We start from the raw sequence: 19634 nt of genomic DNA, 5'->3' as shown, positions 1-19634 counted from the left end.
ACTTGAATTCAATTCCCACCTACTACATACTGTACATTTTAAGTCTTAATTTTTTCTATTAAGATTTTCTAGTTTTGCTTCTTAATTTACATATATATGGTGGGGTTTTGATAAATCCAATTTGAAGTATAAGTGACGACAGCACATCCCAAACTCTACTTCGCGTATACAGGTTTTATTTGGTTTGGTGAGATATTGAACAATAAGAACATGACGGATAGGTTGCTCTGATACCACTTGATGCAATCTCGGTCCCGGATCTCGACTCCGCTAGTGACGGATCTCGAACACAGTTTAGTGAAATTAGAAACAAAAAGTGCTAAGTAGCAAAAGCGAGAATAACATCTCTCTCAGAAAATATATTCATACCAAAAATTAACTCCCTCAAAAATATGACATGTCATCTCTTTTATAATACAACCATCATAGTAAATAACTTAGAAAAACTAAAAAATCAGACTTAGAAATTAACAATACATAATGACCAATTCTTGAAATCTCTATCGTAACTAAAACAACATAGAAAATATAAATAGTCAAACCTAAAAAATAGTAACATAATTAAGTTTAATAGAAAACACAACATAATTTAATTATGTAATTAATGGAAGTGATGAACTAGTGGGACCCCCCTTCTTGAGACTTGTGACTAGCTATTCAATAGGAAGAACAATTAACCCGTACCGAGTCCGAGTTCTAATCTGGGTTTGAGTCCAAGTCGGAACTCTGATTTTCATCATACTCCTCCGGTTGATGAAAGGTTGACCTTAAGCTTGTATTTTCGCCTTGAATTCAGCTCTTCTTGTTCTTATTCTTGTATATCTCTTTCAAACAATATAATTTCATATCAAAACACAATTAAATCTTTGTAGACATCTTTCAAATTGGATTTTCTATGCATGTTTTTCATCAGATCCTTGGTACAAATATAGAATGCCAATAAATCGCCACGTGTTCGAAATCAACAAATTAGAGTCGACTTCAATTTTCAATGGATTGGAATTGGTGTCGTTCTCCAGTAGGACGTACTCAGATTTCATGGTAAACACAAAAGTATTATTGACCACAAACTTTGCATTTTCTGGTTTGGAACTTGGTTGCAAGAATGGATCATTGTAGTCAAAGCTCATGACCTCGTTGTTGGTTAAACACACATGTTTTGTTTGCAACAAAATATTTGCAAGATTACTCGAAAGCATCGGCAAATCACCAATAAAGTCTTCATCGAAGTTTGAAGAGTTCTCAACGGACTCTATTTTTGTCTCAGATTTATCCGCCAAAGATTTGACATCATCTTTGTCATTGGGGTATTCATCAAATATTGGAGGAGTGTCAAGTAACAAACCTTGACTTTCTTCATCCGTGACAAGCCAATCAACAAGCTCATATGGTTGTTCTATGCGCTCTTCTATTGGAATGGTTGCTATTTTGTTTGGAGGTGAAGGTGTATTGTTGCGGTTGAGGGTTGGTTTGTCATGTTGTTGGAACTTTTCGTTGGAATTAAGGCACTCTCTAACCCCGGTAATGCGTTCGATCAACACTTTATGATTTTGTTGCATTCGTTCGATTAAAACATTATGATTTTGTTGCATTCGCTTGAGGATTGCGACAAGGTTCAGATTGGCTATGGTTGATGAAGACGGTTGTCGGGAATACAACTTCACGCAAGCGTGACAGTAGTTGTCGAACTTGGTGGAGGTAGTTGTCGAACTGGAAGGTTGTCGGGAATATAACTTCACGCAAGCGCGAAGGTGGTTGTCGAACTTGCTCTGATACCACTTGACGTCAAACTCGGTCCCAAATCTCAACTTCGCTAGTGACGGGTTTTGAAATAGTTTAGTGGAATTAGAAATAAATTTGTAAGAGGGATAAGTTGCTCTGATACCACTTGACGACAACACGTTCCAAACTCTACTCTGTGTGTACATGTTTTATTTGGTTTAGTGAGATATGGAACAATAAGAAGATGATTGATAGATTGCTCTGATACCACTTGATGCAATCTCGGTCTCGAATCTCGACTCTGCTAGTGACAGGTCTCGAAAATAATTTAGTGGAATTAGAAATAAAGAGTGCTAAGTAGCAAAGCGAGAATAAATCTCTCTCAGAAAATATATTGATATCCAAAAGTTAACTCCCTCAAAAAGATGACATGTTATCTCTTTTATAATAAAACCATCATAATAAATAACTAATAAATAACTTAAAAAAACTAAAAAGTTCAACTTAGAAACTAATAATACATGATGACTAACTCTTAGAAACTCTAACGTAACTAAAACAACATAGAAAATATAAATAGTCAAACTTAAAAGATAGTAACATAATTAAGTTTCATAGAAAACATAATATAATTTAATTATACAATTAACTATCATAGGAAATGATGAACTAGTGAGACCTCTTTTTGAGACTTGTGACTAACTATTCAAGAGGATTGAATAACAATTAATCCATATCGAGTCCGAGTTCGAATCCGAATTTGAGTCCAAGCCGAAATTATCATTTTCGTCTCATGCCAAAAATTTTATTCATATCCTCAATTTAAGAATTAATTTAGACAAATGGTCTTAAAATTTTTTTTTTTTTTACTAAAATACTTCTACCTCAGCAGAAACTCAACTGTTGTCTTAAATAGCAATGTTTTCTAAAATAAAAAATGTTTCCGGGCACACTGCATTACGGTTGGTCGGGGACTTATCACATTTAGTTTGACTCTTTGACTAGTGCCGTTCTACCCTAACACATATCCTCTGCATTAACTCAAAAGGGAATTTTTTGAGTCAATGCATTTAAACCGTCTGATTTTAAGCAAAACTAATCCGACCAACTGATTTTAACACAGGATTTCTTTAATATTAGTGCGGATCTAGTTCACACGTATTTTAAATCGGATCGAATGGTCTAGATGCATTAACTCAAAAGATTTCTTTTTGAGTAAATGCAGAGGATACGAATTCATTCTACGGAACCAGATCTCGCTAACCTTTAATCCTCATCTATCATTCAATTCTGAAATGGAGATATCCATTACCTAGGGCATTCATAGGGAAAAGAGAAAATAAAAGTTGGAAAGGATATCTCCAGTTTTTTTGCAGAGGAGAGGATTGAGTTTCAATTCTGTGATTTAGCGACAGTGAGTCTGAGTGGAAGTGTAGCTTTCGGAGAGTGCGACTTGAACTGATGATCTCTCAGCTTAGCAAGGAGTAAATTGAAGCATTGGCAATGGCGATTTCGCCTACTTTCGCCTCGATCTGTTGTTTTCTGCTCCTCCTCGCACTAGCGCATTCCAAGACTGTCAAGAGAGATGGTAATTCGAACTCCTTATTTAGATCTGAGTTGTCTAATTTCTTTTCCCAGATCCAGATAGCTTAGCCTCTGTTCGAAACACTGAATTGTACTTCTTGTAACTGGCCGTTAGGCATGTAGCATATTGTTTTGGTTTTCTTCCCTTTTATTTGAGAAAGGGCAAAAGAGAATATATGGAGAATGTAGGTTATCTGAGCAATTAAATCCTTCTTGATGTGAATAGGCTGAATTTCCACTTTGAAGCATTGAGCAATCATATGTTTAGATTGGGCTTCTATAATGTATATAGAATTGGATTATCATTTTCTCAAACTTCAGTAGAGATGGGAATCTGAGATCATCTTACCTAGTAATTGCATCTACCAACTGATGGTTGAAAAAACAAATTACTAAAATGAGAATTTGTCAGTATGAATATGCTTCTTCTGTTGCTTTTGTATGTAGTGAAAGCATTGAATGAGATAAAGGCATCATTGGGATGGAGAGTTGTGTATGCATGGGTGGGAGATGACCCATGCGGAGACGGTGATCTGCCCCCTTGGTCAGGTGTCACCTGCTCTCAACAGGGTGATTACAGAGTTGTCACAGAACTGTGAGTTAGTCAATAACTTATTCTGTCATTTTTTGTCTTCTTTTGCAGCATATAGAGCCTGGAACAAGTCTGTGTTGCTAATCTGCAATATACCCAGCAGGGAACTGATATTTGGTAGTTGTCCTATATTATCTTGCCAAAATCGGCAGCACTTTCTCTTCCCATTTGTTATTCTATTTGCCTGTCAGATGCCTTCATTGCAGAAAGAGTATGGGACTATTGGTCCATATTCATTTTGGTACACAAGATGTTTCTGACTTTGAAGGCAAATAATTTGAGATTTTACAGTGGTACATAGCAGTATTTCATGTTTTTCCCTAATGCTCTAGGAGTTCAATCAATATTGTAAATTACATTAAAGCACTATCCTGAAAAAGTGAAACTTGAATCATGTTTCAGATAGTATGTTTATCACTTTAACATGCCTTTAATTTCAACTGCAGAGAAGTTTATGCCGTGTCAATAGTGGGCCCTTTTCCAACTGCTGTCACAAATCTACTTGATTTGACTAAACTGTAAGAATTACTTGTGTTTTATCTATCAGCTTTATATTATTAAAAGAGTAATGTAGTTTAAGGAATCTTTTGCAATATGTGCTAAATCTGATTGGCTAAATAACTGCCTAATATTATGATAGTTGACAATAATTCTCATTCTTCTGTGCTTGCATTGTATTACTTTCTCCTTGTAGAAAATCTCCATTGGTACATAATTGTCATCATTGTTAACACATATCGTTAGGGTGGGTGTTTGGTAAGCAAACTAATGTCCTTTTTATATAATTGGCAGGGACCTCCACAATAACAAGTTGACAGGGCCAATACCACCTCAAATTGGCAACTTGAAACATCTGAGAATATTGTAAGACATCAACAAAGTTTCTTTTGATCATCATTCTCCTTTCGTTAGTGACAAATTACCATTACTTGCATTCTTCTTGGTTCTGCCGTTGTTGTCATAATCATCAATAAATGCATCACTGCTTTTTAGAAACCTGAGATGGAACAAGCTTCAGGATGTAATTCCTGCAGAGATTGGTGAGCTAAAGAAACTGACACACCTGTAAGTTGCACTTCTTTCTTTTTATCATTTTTCCGAAGTATCCATCTTTTGGTGTGAGATTCTTATGGACTTTTGTTCTATCAATTTTCTAGGTACCTGAGTTTTAACAATTTAAAAGGTGAAATCCCTGTTGAACTGGCAAATCTACCAGAGTTGCGGTATTTGTACGTACATGAGAATCGTCTTACTGGACGAATTCCACCTGAATTGGGAAATCTAAAAAATCTGCGACACCTGTACTCTCTCTCTATCTCTATTTTATTTGCATCCAGCTTTGTGCAGTTAACAACCAGTTTCTTTTGTTACAGCAGGCCATTAGATTCTTGTGTTATATTCCTTGGTCTCTTGCTCTTTTTTGCCAAAAGGTCTTACAATTTGAACTTTGCTCAGTGATGTTAGCAACAACCACTTAACTGGAACCCTGCGGGATTTCATCCGCAATGGAGATGGTTTTTCTTCACTTCGGAACTTGTAAGTGGTTATCCTATCTTTGATTTAATTACTAGATTGGAGAGTTTTTCTTATTCGTGGATTTCGGCTTTAGATATTTAAATAATAACGAGCTTAGTGGAGGATTGCCAGAACAGCTTGCCAATTTGACCAATCTGGAAATACTGTAAGTAAATGTCTTTTATATACTATGTTACTTCAGAATATTAGATTTTCATTTCTCTTTTTTCTAATGATATCATGATCATGAACATCTGTCAGGCTGAAATAAATACTGATCAATCTGTGAAAAATTTAACCAGTTTAAAAAGCTTTTAGTAGTCTGGTTCATATTCAGGAATCTTGCAAATCAGACTCTACTCATTTCATTCAATGACATGTGAAAGTCATTTTTTTGTTTTACAGGTATCTGTCGTACAACAAAATGATCGGAGCAGTTCCTCCAAAGCTTGCTCAAATACCCAGATTAACATATCTGTTAGTTTCATTATATATATGAGTTCTTTTGAAATCTTCACGAAATTTTTTTCTCCATAGCCTCATAGTTTTACTTTCAATTTTGTCAATTTTCTAGTTACTTGGACCACAATTCGTTTATTGGACGGATTGCTGATGGTTTCTACAAGCATCCTTTCTTGAAAGAGCTGTAAGCATTATATATTCAAGATATATTTACTTTTATTTAATCTAACACCACTCTACTTATGTCGGCTAAAGGTTTATTTATTTTGTCATAGATATATTGAAGGCAACCAATTCAGGCCTGGAACAAAGTCAAAGGGTACACATAAGGTGCTTGAATTGACTGACACAGAATTTTTGTTCTAGAGAGCTTGTCATAAAATGGTAGTTCTGTTATATATGATAGTTATTTTTTTTCTTTTTTTGTCAAAAAAAAAAAAAAAAAATGAAGCTACGAAACACCTTAAGGTGACAATTGTAGGAAGAAAACTATATCTTTAATATAAATTAATATCTAATTCAAGTGGTCCTCCTAATCTGTGACCATATTTGAGAGAATATTAATTTAAAAGTATTATAGAATTTTTATTTGACAATTACCAGGAATTGGTTGTGAATTGAAATCCTGTTGGTACCTTCACCATTTTCTCAAGTAATTAACATTAAATATGTTATTAAGGGACGATGAATGAGCGTCTTTTGTTTAAGGCAATTGTGAAGTTACATTTCTCCTAGTTACATGTCTAATATAAGGATCATATGGAAATGCAAGATTTGTTTAAAAAATAATAAACACTGAGTGAGAAATTAACAAAGAGCAATTGTCTATTTATTAGTTTACTCTTATGATTAATCTATTATTGGTTACTAACTTTCTTTTAAGAAGAATTTCGGCCCTGGCTTCCACCAATGGGCGTATGTCACCTTGTCCGTAGAGTGGAAAAAACATGTCATGACGTGACTAACACGTCGTGATTTTAGTCTCATACTGTGCCGTGACCAAAATGTCAAGGGGTGGTCATGGTACACGAATGGTCATGCCGTGACCAAACGTGTCTTGTGTGACTATTTACTCATAATTTAAGTTAGTGTATTCAAGATTCATTATTTGATCAATATCTAATGGTTCTAATTACACGTGTTGTATCGTGCTGTGACTAAATGTTTCACGTGACATGTTTTGCCGTGCCAAAGTTTTAAAAGATGATCACAGCACGGAACATGCAAGTCATGACACGTAACTAATACGCGTCCTGTACTGTTCCGTTCCATGCCGTAAGCCGTGCATTTTTTCCACTCTACTTGTCCGTGAGCGTTAATTTTGCTTGTGTCAAATATGATTCTATGAATTATGTATAAAATTAACACCAAAAATACAAACAAGGTTGAAAGTGCTAGCAACTTGACATACTATTCAATGGTGGATGAGTCACAGATGAAATTTCTCCCAATAACCAATATCATATTCTAATTATGAAAGAAAACTTCTCCCCTCATTATGTTTTCCAGAATAATTAATATTGCCTGATTGAATTGATTGTCAGAATCAAGTATGTTACTAATTGCAATATATAGTAAATGTAAAACAACAAAGTATCATTAGTTAAGTTTGAATTATTTTTTTAGTGGATAGACCATCAATTAACTAACCGAATGAACTGTTGCATATATGTCATAAACATGATAAATTTCCAACACAATGAACTCCCTTTTATATCATAGAGGAGTTCCTTAATTTCCTGATATAATTATGAATTATCAAATTTGCACCTTCTTAATAGGCAATGATACCACACTTATTGAGAGTTTCAATTTATATTTATGGATTGACTAACTGCAATATCATATTTTTTTTAATGGTTGCGAAACACCAACAAATATATTGATAAGAAAGATTTATTTACACAGATATCCTAATTACCCTATATTTGTAAGTTCTATATAATAAAAACTAAAACTCAAACTGAATTTAACCAATGGACAATCTCTATTGCCATTCCATTAATTAAGTAATGGTCTAATTTATGTTTGTCTGAAAATACCCTCATGTTCCTTTCACGCCACAACATCCAAGCTCCGGCTGCCCAAATCACACTTCATCTCGTCATTTCCTGTAGCATCATTGCCCGGAGACCCTTGATCTAAATTTTCCGAATGCTATTTCCCCCTCGTATCGTAACATTGTTGTGTGCGAGAAGCCCAACTACAATATCATTTTTACACAAGTTTAAATGCAAGTTGTGCTACAAGTGCAATATTGTCATTGGTGAACAATATTAGTGAAAATTCATTTTGGGGTCTAAATTCTAATTAACTAGCAACTCTAATTAGAAGAGGGAGAATTAGTGATTTTCGTTAGGGATACTCTTAGAAGAAGGAGATCGTTGTAAATTTTTTTATTAAGATATACATATGTGATGTATATAAGAGCTTGTCCTCTCATTTAATGCTGGGTTGACCATTTACTTCACCATAATAAATTGAAATTATTTCCCACGATGGAGTTGACGAAGAGGTGATATGTAACTTGCGTTTAATGCGTGATAAATTTTCTAATCTTTAATGCTTTATAGCTGTATTTAACCCCTCATTTTTTTTTAAACTTAGGAGAGGCCTCATTTCAATTTCCATTAGTTTGTATCGGTTTTTGTTCGTTATATCATTTTTATTTGTTTCATTAATTCGGTTGTAATTTTGCAAACCGAACAAAACATTCGATTTGAACATCGCTCTTTACATATAGAATTGCGTTACTTGCATTACCCACTCATTTAATGTTGGTAAAAAAAAAATTAAAATTTTCAAAATATGTTGCTATTGTTGCGTATCATGTCGAAGAAACAGAAACTGGTGCAATTGGAAGAATTGCTAAATTCATGATAGAAGCATAGAGAAATATTGCAAAACGGTAACATTTAATACTGTAATTTTGATAATTCATAAGTGTTAATTACTAGTGGAATCATTATAACATAATAAAGATAAACTTAGCAATTAAAACCATTTATTGAATACATATAGCAGCATCATAAACCATTATGACTGTTGTTGAACACACCCAATCATGCTATATGCATTAATAGGATGAGCTCATGACTGTGTGAATTGCAAAATAGTCAAAACATAAAACAAAAAAAATATGAATTGCAAAATAGCCAATTAATGACATCATAAACTAAGTCTCTACTTAATTAAGAAGCCTCACAGAATAAGCATTTGTTTGCATATTAAGGAGTCACTCATGCAAATGTAAGAAAATTGGGAAATTAGTAATCATGTTGAGTGGCTTAATTATAACAAATAACTCATTTAGATCATACTAAAAATTATAAATTTCGATTTTTTTTTTATTTAATTGTACGGAACTATTTGGTTTCTGGAATACGGGATTCGGTACTTTGTATTTCCATTTTGCATTAAATCCGGTGATTTCCCGAAATTTTTGTTTGCGAAACTAGCTCGTAAAAGAAACAGATGATGCTGGTTTCAGAGAATTAACTTCACAGCAAGCAAAAACAGAACCTAGAGATAGAAATATAAAAGCCATGGAGTTTAATTGAACACATAAGAAAAAGAAAGGAAAGAAATTAGAAAAATAAAACAAAATAAAAAAATAACCAAGAGAAAATAAGATTGACAATCAGAGGCATCTCGAGATAACCAACATCCGTCAACAACTCGCAGATGATTCTGCATTGCTCGGTTCAGCAGCCTCAACAACACCACCACCTCCTCCTGACATCATCCTCCTCACAATTTTACATGCATAATAGCGTGTAAATTGCAATGCAACACCCTATTTTACATATATAAGAAATGATGGATGTGCATGTAAGTGTTTTTTTTTTTTTTTTTTTTTGGGGGGGGGGGGGGGGGGTGTTTAATTACCTTTGAATGAGAGAAAAAAAAAAAACATATGAAAGGGTATGTGTGTGTGTGCACACACACAAACTAAACACAGGTTCTTCTATTTAATATATAGAAATATAAAAAGAAGTAAAAGAATGGATATATGTACATTGGCATCAGCAATTCTGGAAAGGTGTTGGTTAAGTGTGTCAGTTCGGACGAGGCGGTATTCATACATGGTCCAAGTTGCTCGTGGTCGGTTTGCAGTACGTTGGCCCCTGGTGCGCTCAAAAGTATAGGTTCTCTTCATCGCAATTACATCACGTGCGTCTGGGGATAGAATTGGTTCTTCCTCTCGCTCTCTCCACACACCAGCGATAGACACTCTCTTCACCCTCATTCCCCGCTGCATAATTTCAGGTTCTTCCCGGGTGTAGAAGAACTTCATGTCTTCATCATCATCCCCTACCAAAAGATAAATACATTCAAGAGATATGGAGATGAGTTGTTATGCTTGAAAAGAAAAAACAACATTGCATGTTTTTTGTAAAGATGTATATGAAGTATACAAACCTGGCAAGTTCCAAGGGTCGAATTGCGCAATTTGTATCTCAGGCATCACTAATGACTCCGGGAGAGGTAACATCGGCAAAGACTGTACCTTCTTAGAAAGGTACAGAAGGACTATCTCTTCATCAGAGGGGACAAATCGGAACCCGATAGGAAGAGGGAAACGTCTTCCTGCGATTATTAGGTAAGGAATGGCCACCATTTTTTTTTGGATTAAAGGGATGTTTTAATTTGTTAATTGCCAGAAAGTATATATGATTTGGAATGGTGATACTAATGTGTCCTCTCAAAGCCTATTTATAGGAGAAGGAAAGTGGCCAGGTTTTATTGTGGAGAAATACATTACAAAATGGTAAATTCTATCGTTAATTTTCCATAATCTTCATAAACAATAGCATATATATCACTAAATCTATATATCGTTATTGTCGAGAAATATATTGCAAAATGACAAACTCTAGTGTTTTAATTTTCCACAATCAACAATGTTATATGAATGAATTTATTGCAATATGAATGAATTCGTACTACCAACTATATCTATCTTTATTGTGGAGAGATATACTGCAAAATGACAAACACTGTCGTTAATTTTCCATATTTTTTTTAAATTTATATGAATGAATTTATTGCTAGATTCAAGTATGTCACTAACTGACACATTAAGTGTACAATCAATTTATTAAGTATCATTAATTAACTTTAGCTTTTATTGTAGATTCACAAGTGCTCACATAACTAAAGAAAATTAGGACTAAGTTACTGAGCAGAATGAGCAGAAAAAGGATTAATTTTAAAAATATATGCTTGTATTTCCATATATATATTTTTCAGAAAACATTATAAACTTAATTATGTCTCATCCTAATTTTTTTTTTGTTTCAAAATATGCTTCTATACTATACTTTTCTCATAAAATATTATAAGACTGTGCTTAATATTGAAATTAATTATAATATGATTATACATCACTAAAATTTGGACATTAATTTTGTCACAACAATTATAAAGTTGAAGAAAATGGAGATGTTAAAGTTGTATTTAATGAGGGATAACTGTACGTAGCAAGATACACTACAAAATGACAAACTTTATTCATTAATTGTCTACAATTTTAATGCTGTATAACCAGATTTTTTTTTTTTTTTTTTACTTGGTAAGTAACGTTATATAACGACTAAATCTATTGTATTATACTTACAAGTTACAAGTATATATATTGCAATATCTGGAACATATATGTGGTACATCAATATTCATTGACATTGAGTTCTTGTTACATTTATTTTACTTTCTGGTAAATTCGGATAATAGGTCTTTGGTGAGGTTTTAATTAATATACTTGTAATGCACCATAGCCCATCTCTCTCTCTCTCTCTATATATATATATATATACAGATTTCAGGTAATAGCTTAAATTCATGACAAAGCTGTAATCCTTGCAAAAAAAATATATATATATATTATCATGCGTAAAACTAAGCATTTTTTTTTATAATTAACTTGAATTATCACTTACCTTTAGGAAATAAAAAATATTAATTGATGAGGAGGGATCCTTCTTTTTTTTTTTGACATTTGACAATCTTTAAAAAAATAAATTCTAATTTGAAATCCAATATTATAGGCATGATTTATATTGTCCATTTGTCAATTTAATTAAAAAGTATGATGATATTTTGTGAAATTTTCACCATACATTAGGTGACTAGAAATTTCAACGGTTCAAAATTAATGGTCCTTTATGCATCAACAAATAATACCTAATTAATTGCATAAAATTGATTTTATCTATATTTCAATAACAAATCTATGTATTTATTTTGTACTTTTTAATTTTATTTGATTGTTTTACAAATTAAATTTTGAATAACAGTTATTTTTATGACTTCATTCAGTTGTCTAAACATGATTTAAGTCAATTCCTTGAACGAATGTGTTCAGATTTGTTCATTCATCTTGTCTTAGAAATTTCTTTTTCCAGTTAACTGATCAACAGATGACTGTAGCAAAACTAAACGGATCGTATATGGATCGGATAGTGGTAAAATCATATCTGTATCCGCTTTTATTTTTTGGATACGGATACGAATATTGGATATCCGTAGATATATATATTAATATTTTCATAATATATATTAAAATATATAGTATATATCTACTATTCGGATACGGATAATTAAATATCAAAACCATATCCGTATCCGTATCCGCACGGATATTCAAATATCGGATATCCGTATCAAATTTTCGGATGCGGTCGGATATTATCCGATCCGTTTGCACCCCTAAGCAAAACTTAAAAAGAAAAAAAAAGTACTTTTATTTAAATATTAAATATAGTTCCATTAAATATTTAAAAACTAAGTCATATGTTTCATTTAAAAATTCCGGGTGCAGACAAAATTAAAATTATGGAGTCTTTCAATAGCATTTAAGAAAAAGAAAAGGCTTAGGAATCCCTTAAATCAGGCCTCCATTGGGCTTGTTATGGAGCGTGTAGCTTTAGTCTGGATATTTGTTGCTCCATTAATGGGCCTTAATTCATGATCCAACCAACAACTCATCATGTAATCTCAGATGGAAATCAACAATTTTAATATATTTCATCAAAACAGATGTAAAATTAAAACTTCATAAAACATAATTAAGTAGAAGTAGGATGTTCTTATGAAGTTATTTAGTGAACTTAATCCCAAAACTTATAGGATGGATTTTCAAATGATGAGTTTGCATTCAAAATATTTAATTTTTCGAATTAATTAAATACATAATCAAACGATCAAAAAGTGTTTAGAAAATTAATTTATAAACGTTCTATTTTTTACCACTTGACTTTACACTAAATTAGTTTGAAATTTTAAAAACTTTGTATGTAAATGCATTATTCATGAAGTAGCTTGATTTCAACCGGTTGAATTTGTGATTTGAAATCAATTCGGTATATTTCAGAGTTAAGCTCACAAAGAGACCTAGTGTACATTACCGCCTCTAATGAAAACTAAGTTGTTGTACATACTGCAATATATATTTAATTGTGTAATTTTCATTTTTAATTATATGATCTTATTAAACAAGTGTTTGTTAGTTTAATTCTCACTCTCTTAAGATGGATGGGCTGCCAATCAGCTCCAGTAAGCTTAAGAACACTCTAGTGTTTTTGCTATTAGTAATTATATTTTTTAATTCAAATGGAATCTTTAGAAAGATCAAAGGAAATACAAATGTCTCAATTTATAAAAACTTTAGTACAGAAAGCACATAACAAAATGTCTACAAGAAAGCTTCTAACATAACAAAGTTTAACTATACACTTAAAAAAAAAAAATAACTATCTCAACTCTCTCGGTTCGGTTTAACCCGTTTAAAGCGGGCCCGATGAACACCCCGAGACCCAATTTTCGGCTTATCGGGCATGAAATGGAAAGGAAGACAGATTTGTGACCGTTCAGTCAAACTGGATTGTGCTCATTCCTAAGAAGGAGATCATCTCCTTTAAACTTCAAAAACAAATTGAAAACAAAAAAATAACAGTGAAGCTAAACATGAAATTGAGAAGCTAAATTGAAGAAAGCATGCAACTTAACATATACAAATGTGGCGGATCTGTATCCTCCCAAATACCGAATTCGCATCCCCTCAGGTTACCTGACTGAGTACAATTGAATCGGACGGTCTAAAATTGAAAATTTTAAATTGACACGAATCTCAAAGCACAGATAATACGGCCCCTGCACCATCCAAGCAAGCACCGGCTGAGATTAAATCTAGAGCATCCATTCTATTTGTGTTGAGAGGATATGGATCCCCCGGATACCTGACTCTACACAATTGAAACGGACGGTTCAGATTTATCTGTGCTTTGAGATTCGTATCAAGTTAAAAAGAATAATTAATGAAGTAAACACATTTGCTTTAATTCATATTTGTCACACCCCAAACCAGGAATTCTGGATTAAGGTGTGATCAACCTCGCCTCGTGCTTAATTAATCATTAAGCACGCAAGGCTAATCATAAATAATAAATCACACAGCAGCGGAAGCAAAGTAATATAAGTATCAAGCATCAGTCACATAGCAAATAAATAAACATACACATACATATCATATAATTCGATTCATCTCGGATCCAAATCACACCATCTATAGAAGGGGATACATGATCTATCGAGCCCGTATGTATATAACACAGAAAATACGGGACTCGTAAACCTAATCAAAAGTCTAACTCTAGCTAATCAAGCGGTGTGGCCATCGGGGACAACTCCTGACAACTCCTGCTGCGGATCGCCAGATGCTGTACCTAAAACCCACGAAACAACTTGTGGGTGAGCGACGAATCACCCAGTATGTGACCCAGAATTATCCCCTCAGGGATCCTCTACGGTCAAAGCACTTTTATTTATCTAAATTTCGTACAGTTATGAATAAAATTAAATATGCACATGTGTGAACCTATATTAATATCTAATAGAACTTATAATACTTTTGAATGATGCCATAATGCGATTATTCTATTATGCCAACATGCGAAATAAACCCAAAATAAAATCAAGGTGTAATATCGAATATAACTCAAATCGGAATCCAGTACTCATTGCACTGTGTGCTCAAATACAATGATAATAATAATAAATTTAGATAAAGTAAATCACCCCGTGCCGTGCCAATAGTATCAAAAGAATCGAATAATATAATCCAAGGACTGTGATCAGAGTGCAATGATACACGTTGCCTAGTGACATCGAGCATTGCTCCACAAGAACTGCACACTAGCCGATGGTTATACATTTACCAAAAAGAATATGAATAATATAATCCAAGGACTGTGATCAGGGAACAATGATACACGTTGCCTAATGACATCGCGCATTGCCCACAAGAACTGCACACTAGCCGATGCTTATACCTTTACCAAAAGAATCTGAATAATATAATCCAAGGACTGTGATCAGGGAACAATGATACACGTTGCCTAATGACATCGCGCATTGCCCACAAGAACTGCACACTAGCCGATGCTTATACCTTTACCAAAAGAATCTGAATAATATAATCCAAGGACTGTGATCAGGGAACAATGATACACGTTGCCTAATGACATCGCGCATTGCCCACAAGAACTGCACACTAGCCGATGGTTATATCAAAATCCGGTGTGTCATCTCGCCTAACGATTCATCACCCAAACATATCCAATAGGAGAAATCATACAATGCAAGTCGTAAAAAGTTAATCTCTTCCCTCATGAGCAGGAGAGAACTCTACCGTCCGGCCAGACCAATAGGACACCACACATGGATTCTACCCAAACCGGTGCTGGAACCTCGCACAAGATTCTACCCAACACTACCCGGCTTGGAATCCCGTTTTGGATTCTACCCAAACCGGTGCTGGAACCCCGTACAAGATTCTACCCAACACTACCCGGCTTGGAATCCCGTTCTAGGCAAAGTAGCTCCTAATGTAGGGAAGGAATAAATCCCGAATCGTCCGTGCCTCAGGGCTCGAGTCCGGCCCGCACGCAATGGTAAAATGAATCGAAAAGAATACATAATCAAGTTTATACATATAATATAAATCCTAAAGCCATCCAAGGATCAAGTGACCCTCAGCTCAGTGGCTGTCGGGCCGTCCCATGCCAAGTGACACCAAGACGGAACGAAGTCACTCGGCTTTGCTCAGCTCTCACCAATGCATGCGTATGCACGTAAAATAATAATATAGTCTTCTACGAGAAGAAGACAGCTAATAACCTAATATTCTAATAAGATATATATATAATATTATTTAATTACTCTACTCTTAAAATACAGTAAATTCGAGTTTTTCAGGATTTATGCAATTCTACCTACAGTGCAGAAAGGATAAACATGCTCTAAAGTTTTAATGCAACTACTTAAAAATAAAGTGCGAATGTCAGGTCAGATGGAACGACTGGTAAGAGTACGCCCACGAAAGAAAATAATTCAGATATCCCACACCTGTAGGGCTGGAGTCTCTGTCGCTAATAAACAGTGTGCTCCGCGTATGCTCCAATCTGCGGGTTAGTTGTATCGGCCCACGGGTCGGACTCGTACGGAGTTGACCGATCTGTGATCACGTAATTTAAACTAATTAAAATCTACGCTAATTTTATTCTAACCCTCATCCCAATTAATGTGCAAGTCAAATTCTTGATTATTTCAGTCTTATAAAATTACCGGTTCAGTCAGTCTGACTGATCCGATTAGGCATATATTAATTTGTTAATTTCATGTCATTGAGCTTAGAATTAATCTTAATTTCTTTATATGTTCGTCAGATACTGATCATTCCCCTTGATCTAAATTAATCTAATTTAATCCTAAATTAATTTATATTTTTAATAATTTAATTTGAAGATATATTACTTGTAAAATTTCAATGTTGAATTATTCGCAAATAAATAGTTATTCGAGAGCTACGATAAATTTCACGTGTTTTACTTAACTAATATATTTTAATTTCCTACTTACTCGATTTATTTTATACGGACTATAGTTGATTTTCAATGGGTCGAAATTCGGTTTCGAAAATTAATTTATAATTAAAATCCCTAAGGCAAGTATTTTAATAAGATATATTACTTAAATGATTATTGCGAAATTTATAATCCGTTTTTATATAGTTAAGCTATTTTATATTTTAGATGTATCATTCTAATTAATTAACTTTATTTCACGTCATAAAATTATATGCCAACTTATCATTCTAGATTACGATGCTCAACTATATTAGATATTCATAATCATAATAATTTTACTTTCAAAATTATTTAATTTAGTGAAGAACTATATTATATACATATGTTAGATTACATTTTATATTGGTACTGGTGTCATTAAATCATATGTTAACATAATAGCATACTCTCATGTGAAAATTTTACGTATCCTATATAAGTAGACAATTTAAAATATAACTATAGTAACCTAGATATACTCACTATACGTATTTTAGTAATTCCATACTTATGTGAAGAGAAAATGATATATATATATATATATATATATATATATATATATATACATATACGTATATATATAGAGAGCGAGGGGGAGAGAGAAGAGTTCCTTTATTTACATATATATTTAAAGGGAATGTTTAGTCATGGTTTATGACGCAATTCTTTGTTTCATTACATGAGAAATTATTTATGCATACTCTTAGATTACATATTATGTTCATATTATTTATGTGATGACTTAACATATATTTATCATATAAGATAATCCAATTTAATTTTGAGCATATTTATAGTCAAGCCTAACATCTCACACCATTAAAGGCCAAGTCCATATTAAAGAAGAAATATGCTCAATTCGATTTTGGTTTAACAGCCGAACCCTATTTATTAAAATGCCATTTTATTCATTCAGGCCCCTCTAAAAGAGGTTAGTGTGTAATCATAATAATTTAACATACAAGTCTCTTGATTTATAAAATTTACAAGTAAATGAGTTGCAACAACTTACTCATCAACAATTTTACAACTTAAGAAAATTTCCGACAATTTGCATATTAATGGCTAAATTCACAATTCCTTTCCTAAGGTCGAGTTCTTACTCGAATTTTTCAGATTTGCATAGAGACCCCCTACATTTAATTAATTCTACCCAATTCAAGAATTCAAGAGTCGGGAAAATCAACAACCCGCACTCAAAAATTAGCAAATTCACATCCTACAACATTTATCGACTCGTCAAGGTATAATTTAAGAATTTAGAAGTGGAATTTTAGAAATTACCGAAAGAGGGAATGTCGAAAGAAAGTGTCCGGTTCTGAGGGTTTCGCCGTGCCTTGTGGCCACCAAAATTGAATCATCCACCACGGATTTAGCATCTCCAAACACCACATTAGCACCAAGAGACATCGATTAGCACCCGCAAGCCACAATGACAACCCCCAATTTCTAGGGTTTTCGGGTTCCCTCAAAATCAGAGGCAAAAAGGCGAAAAAGAGAGAGAAATCAGCCGGGAGAGAGGTCCACGGGTTAGAGAGAGAAGAGAGGAAGGTTTTCGTGGTGGTGGCTCGGGTCAGCGAGAGAGGAGGTGGTGGCACGGAGGGCGGGGGAGGCAGAAAATGAGAGAGAGAGGCGGGTGGTGGTGGAGCTCACGGCAGGGAGAGAGGAGGGAGTGGGGTGGCCGGTTTGCGGGCTTCGCCGGCGACGGGAGAGGGGAGGGGGCAGAGAGGGGGTTGGTTTTCACGGACAAGGAGAGGGGGGCTCTGTTGGCGTAAGAAAAACGCAGAGAGAGAGAGAGAGGGAGGAGAGAAAGAAGGGGAGAGGTTATTAATTGGACTGCTTTAAGATCCGTGTTGGTTGTCTTTGAATGGTTGAGATGCTTCAAAAGAAATAAGCATTCATAGATGAGATATATATGGTGTGAATTAGATCCCAACGGGAAATAAAAATCTATCTAATCAAACGGACCCATGTCCCAGTCAATTAATATCTTTTAAATATTAGGTTGCATTTTGATTTGAGTCAAATTAATTTGCATCTATTATGTTTAATCAAATCAGTTACGAACTTAGGTTTAGAATTTAATACTAGAATTTAATACGAAATATTTTGAATGTTCATCAGAAATTTTATAATTTTATTCATGGTGCTATATTTTATTTATTTTCAAATCTCTAAATTTTAATATACATAATTTCATAATTCATTTATATTTCGAAATTTTAATTAAATTTTTAATCAATCAAATAAAAATTTGAAAGGTCGTTAGTTTAATTAAAAATTTTATTTAAGTGTAATATTCGATTTAGTAATTTAATCATGTTTTAAAATTTCGGAATATAACAATATTAGCTTTTATTTTGACCTTATCCATTAACCCCAATCAAGAAAAATAATTGCTTTGATTGTTTTATATTTTTTTTTTATCTAACATTATCCATTAACCCCAATCAAGAAAAATAATTGCTTTGATTGTTTTCTATTTTTTTTTTATCTAACACCTTTATGAAGGTTTGCTTACGCTGTCAAGTGTCAACAGATAGGTATTGGAGAAAATGGAAATGAAAATGAAATAAAAAAGGAGAATTCAACAGCCGTCAGATTAAAGTGAATAACAATATATGTTTCATTATGCAAATATGTCACTTGAATTTCAAAAGCATGTAAGCTACTATTGTAACATTAAAAATTTTAAATCAAATTCATTTTTCCGTGTAATTTTTTTTTACACTTTAGTTTTATCCAACAAAAAAAAAAACAAATATGAATTATGCAAACCAGAGAAGAGATTTAGCTATAAATAAGAATCATACAAATATATATACAGTTAGACCTTAATTAATATATATTTAAAT

The 19634-nt window shown here is 33.4% G+C and overlaps 3 protein-coding genes and 1 long non-coding RNA gene across 4 annotated transcripts in view; 2 read left to right on the top strand and 2 right to left on the bottom strand.

Annotated features, from left to right (window-relative positions):
• Positions 1-11518, top strand: part of LOC144566717 (putative 12-oxophytodienoate reductase 11) — a 73700-nt gene extending 62182 nt beyond the window's left edge. Inside the window, exon 6 of the mRNA XM_078316743.1 lies at positions 11506-11518. The gene's annotated coding sequence lies outside the window, so the exon portion shown is untranslated. The remainder of the gene's footprint in view (positions 1-11505) is intronic.
• Positions 3117-6471, top strand: LOC144566626 (Leucine-rich repeat (LRR) family protein). The gene is made up of 11 exons (XM_078316670.1): positions 3117-3310; positions 3754-3901; positions 4345-4416; positions 4691-4762; positions 4892-4963; positions 5056-5199; positions 5354-5434; positions 5508-5579; positions 5819-5890; positions 5988-6059; positions 6151-6471. Exons 1-11 carry the CDS (start codon positions 3226-3228, stop codon positions 6239-6241), a joined length of 981 nt encoding a protein of 326 aa, XP_078172796.1. The 5' UTR covers positions 3117-3225; the 3' UTR covers positions 6242-6471.
• Positions 9390-10506, bottom strand: LOC144565983 (NAC domain-containing protein 41-like). Its single transcript, XM_078315841.1, has 3 exons — positions 10298-10506; positions 9894-10189; positions 9390-9671 (listed from the first exon to the last, which is right to left on the bottom strand). Exons 1-3 carry the CDS (start codon positions 10494-10496, stop codon positions 9546-9548), a joined length of 621 nt encoding a protein of 206 aa, XP_078171967.1. The 5' UTR covers positions 10497-10506; the 3' UTR covers positions 9390-9545.
• A 2810-nt stretch (positions 11519-14328) lies between the features above and the next one.
• Positions 14329-18583, bottom strand: LOC144566721 (uncharacterized). Its single transcript, XR_013515271.1, has 3 exons — positions 18064-18583; positions 16280-16388; positions 14329-14598 (listed from the first exon to the last, which is right to left on the bottom strand). It is a non-coding gene; the product is annotated as an uncharacterized LOC144566721 (long non-coding RNA).
• Between the last annotated feature and the right edge of the window lie 1051 nt (positions 18584-19634).

This window comes from Carex rostrata, chromosome 15, assembly GCF_964058835.1.
Source record: "Carex rostrata chromosome 15, lpCarRost1.2, whole genome shotgun sequence".
Taxonomy (NCBI): Eukaryota; Viridiplantae; Streptophyta; class Magnoliopsida; order Poales; family Cyperaceae; genus Carex; species Carex rostrata.
The sequence above is the reverse complement of the archived record's forward strand: the minus strand, read 5'-3'. Positions and strand labels throughout refer to the sequence as shown.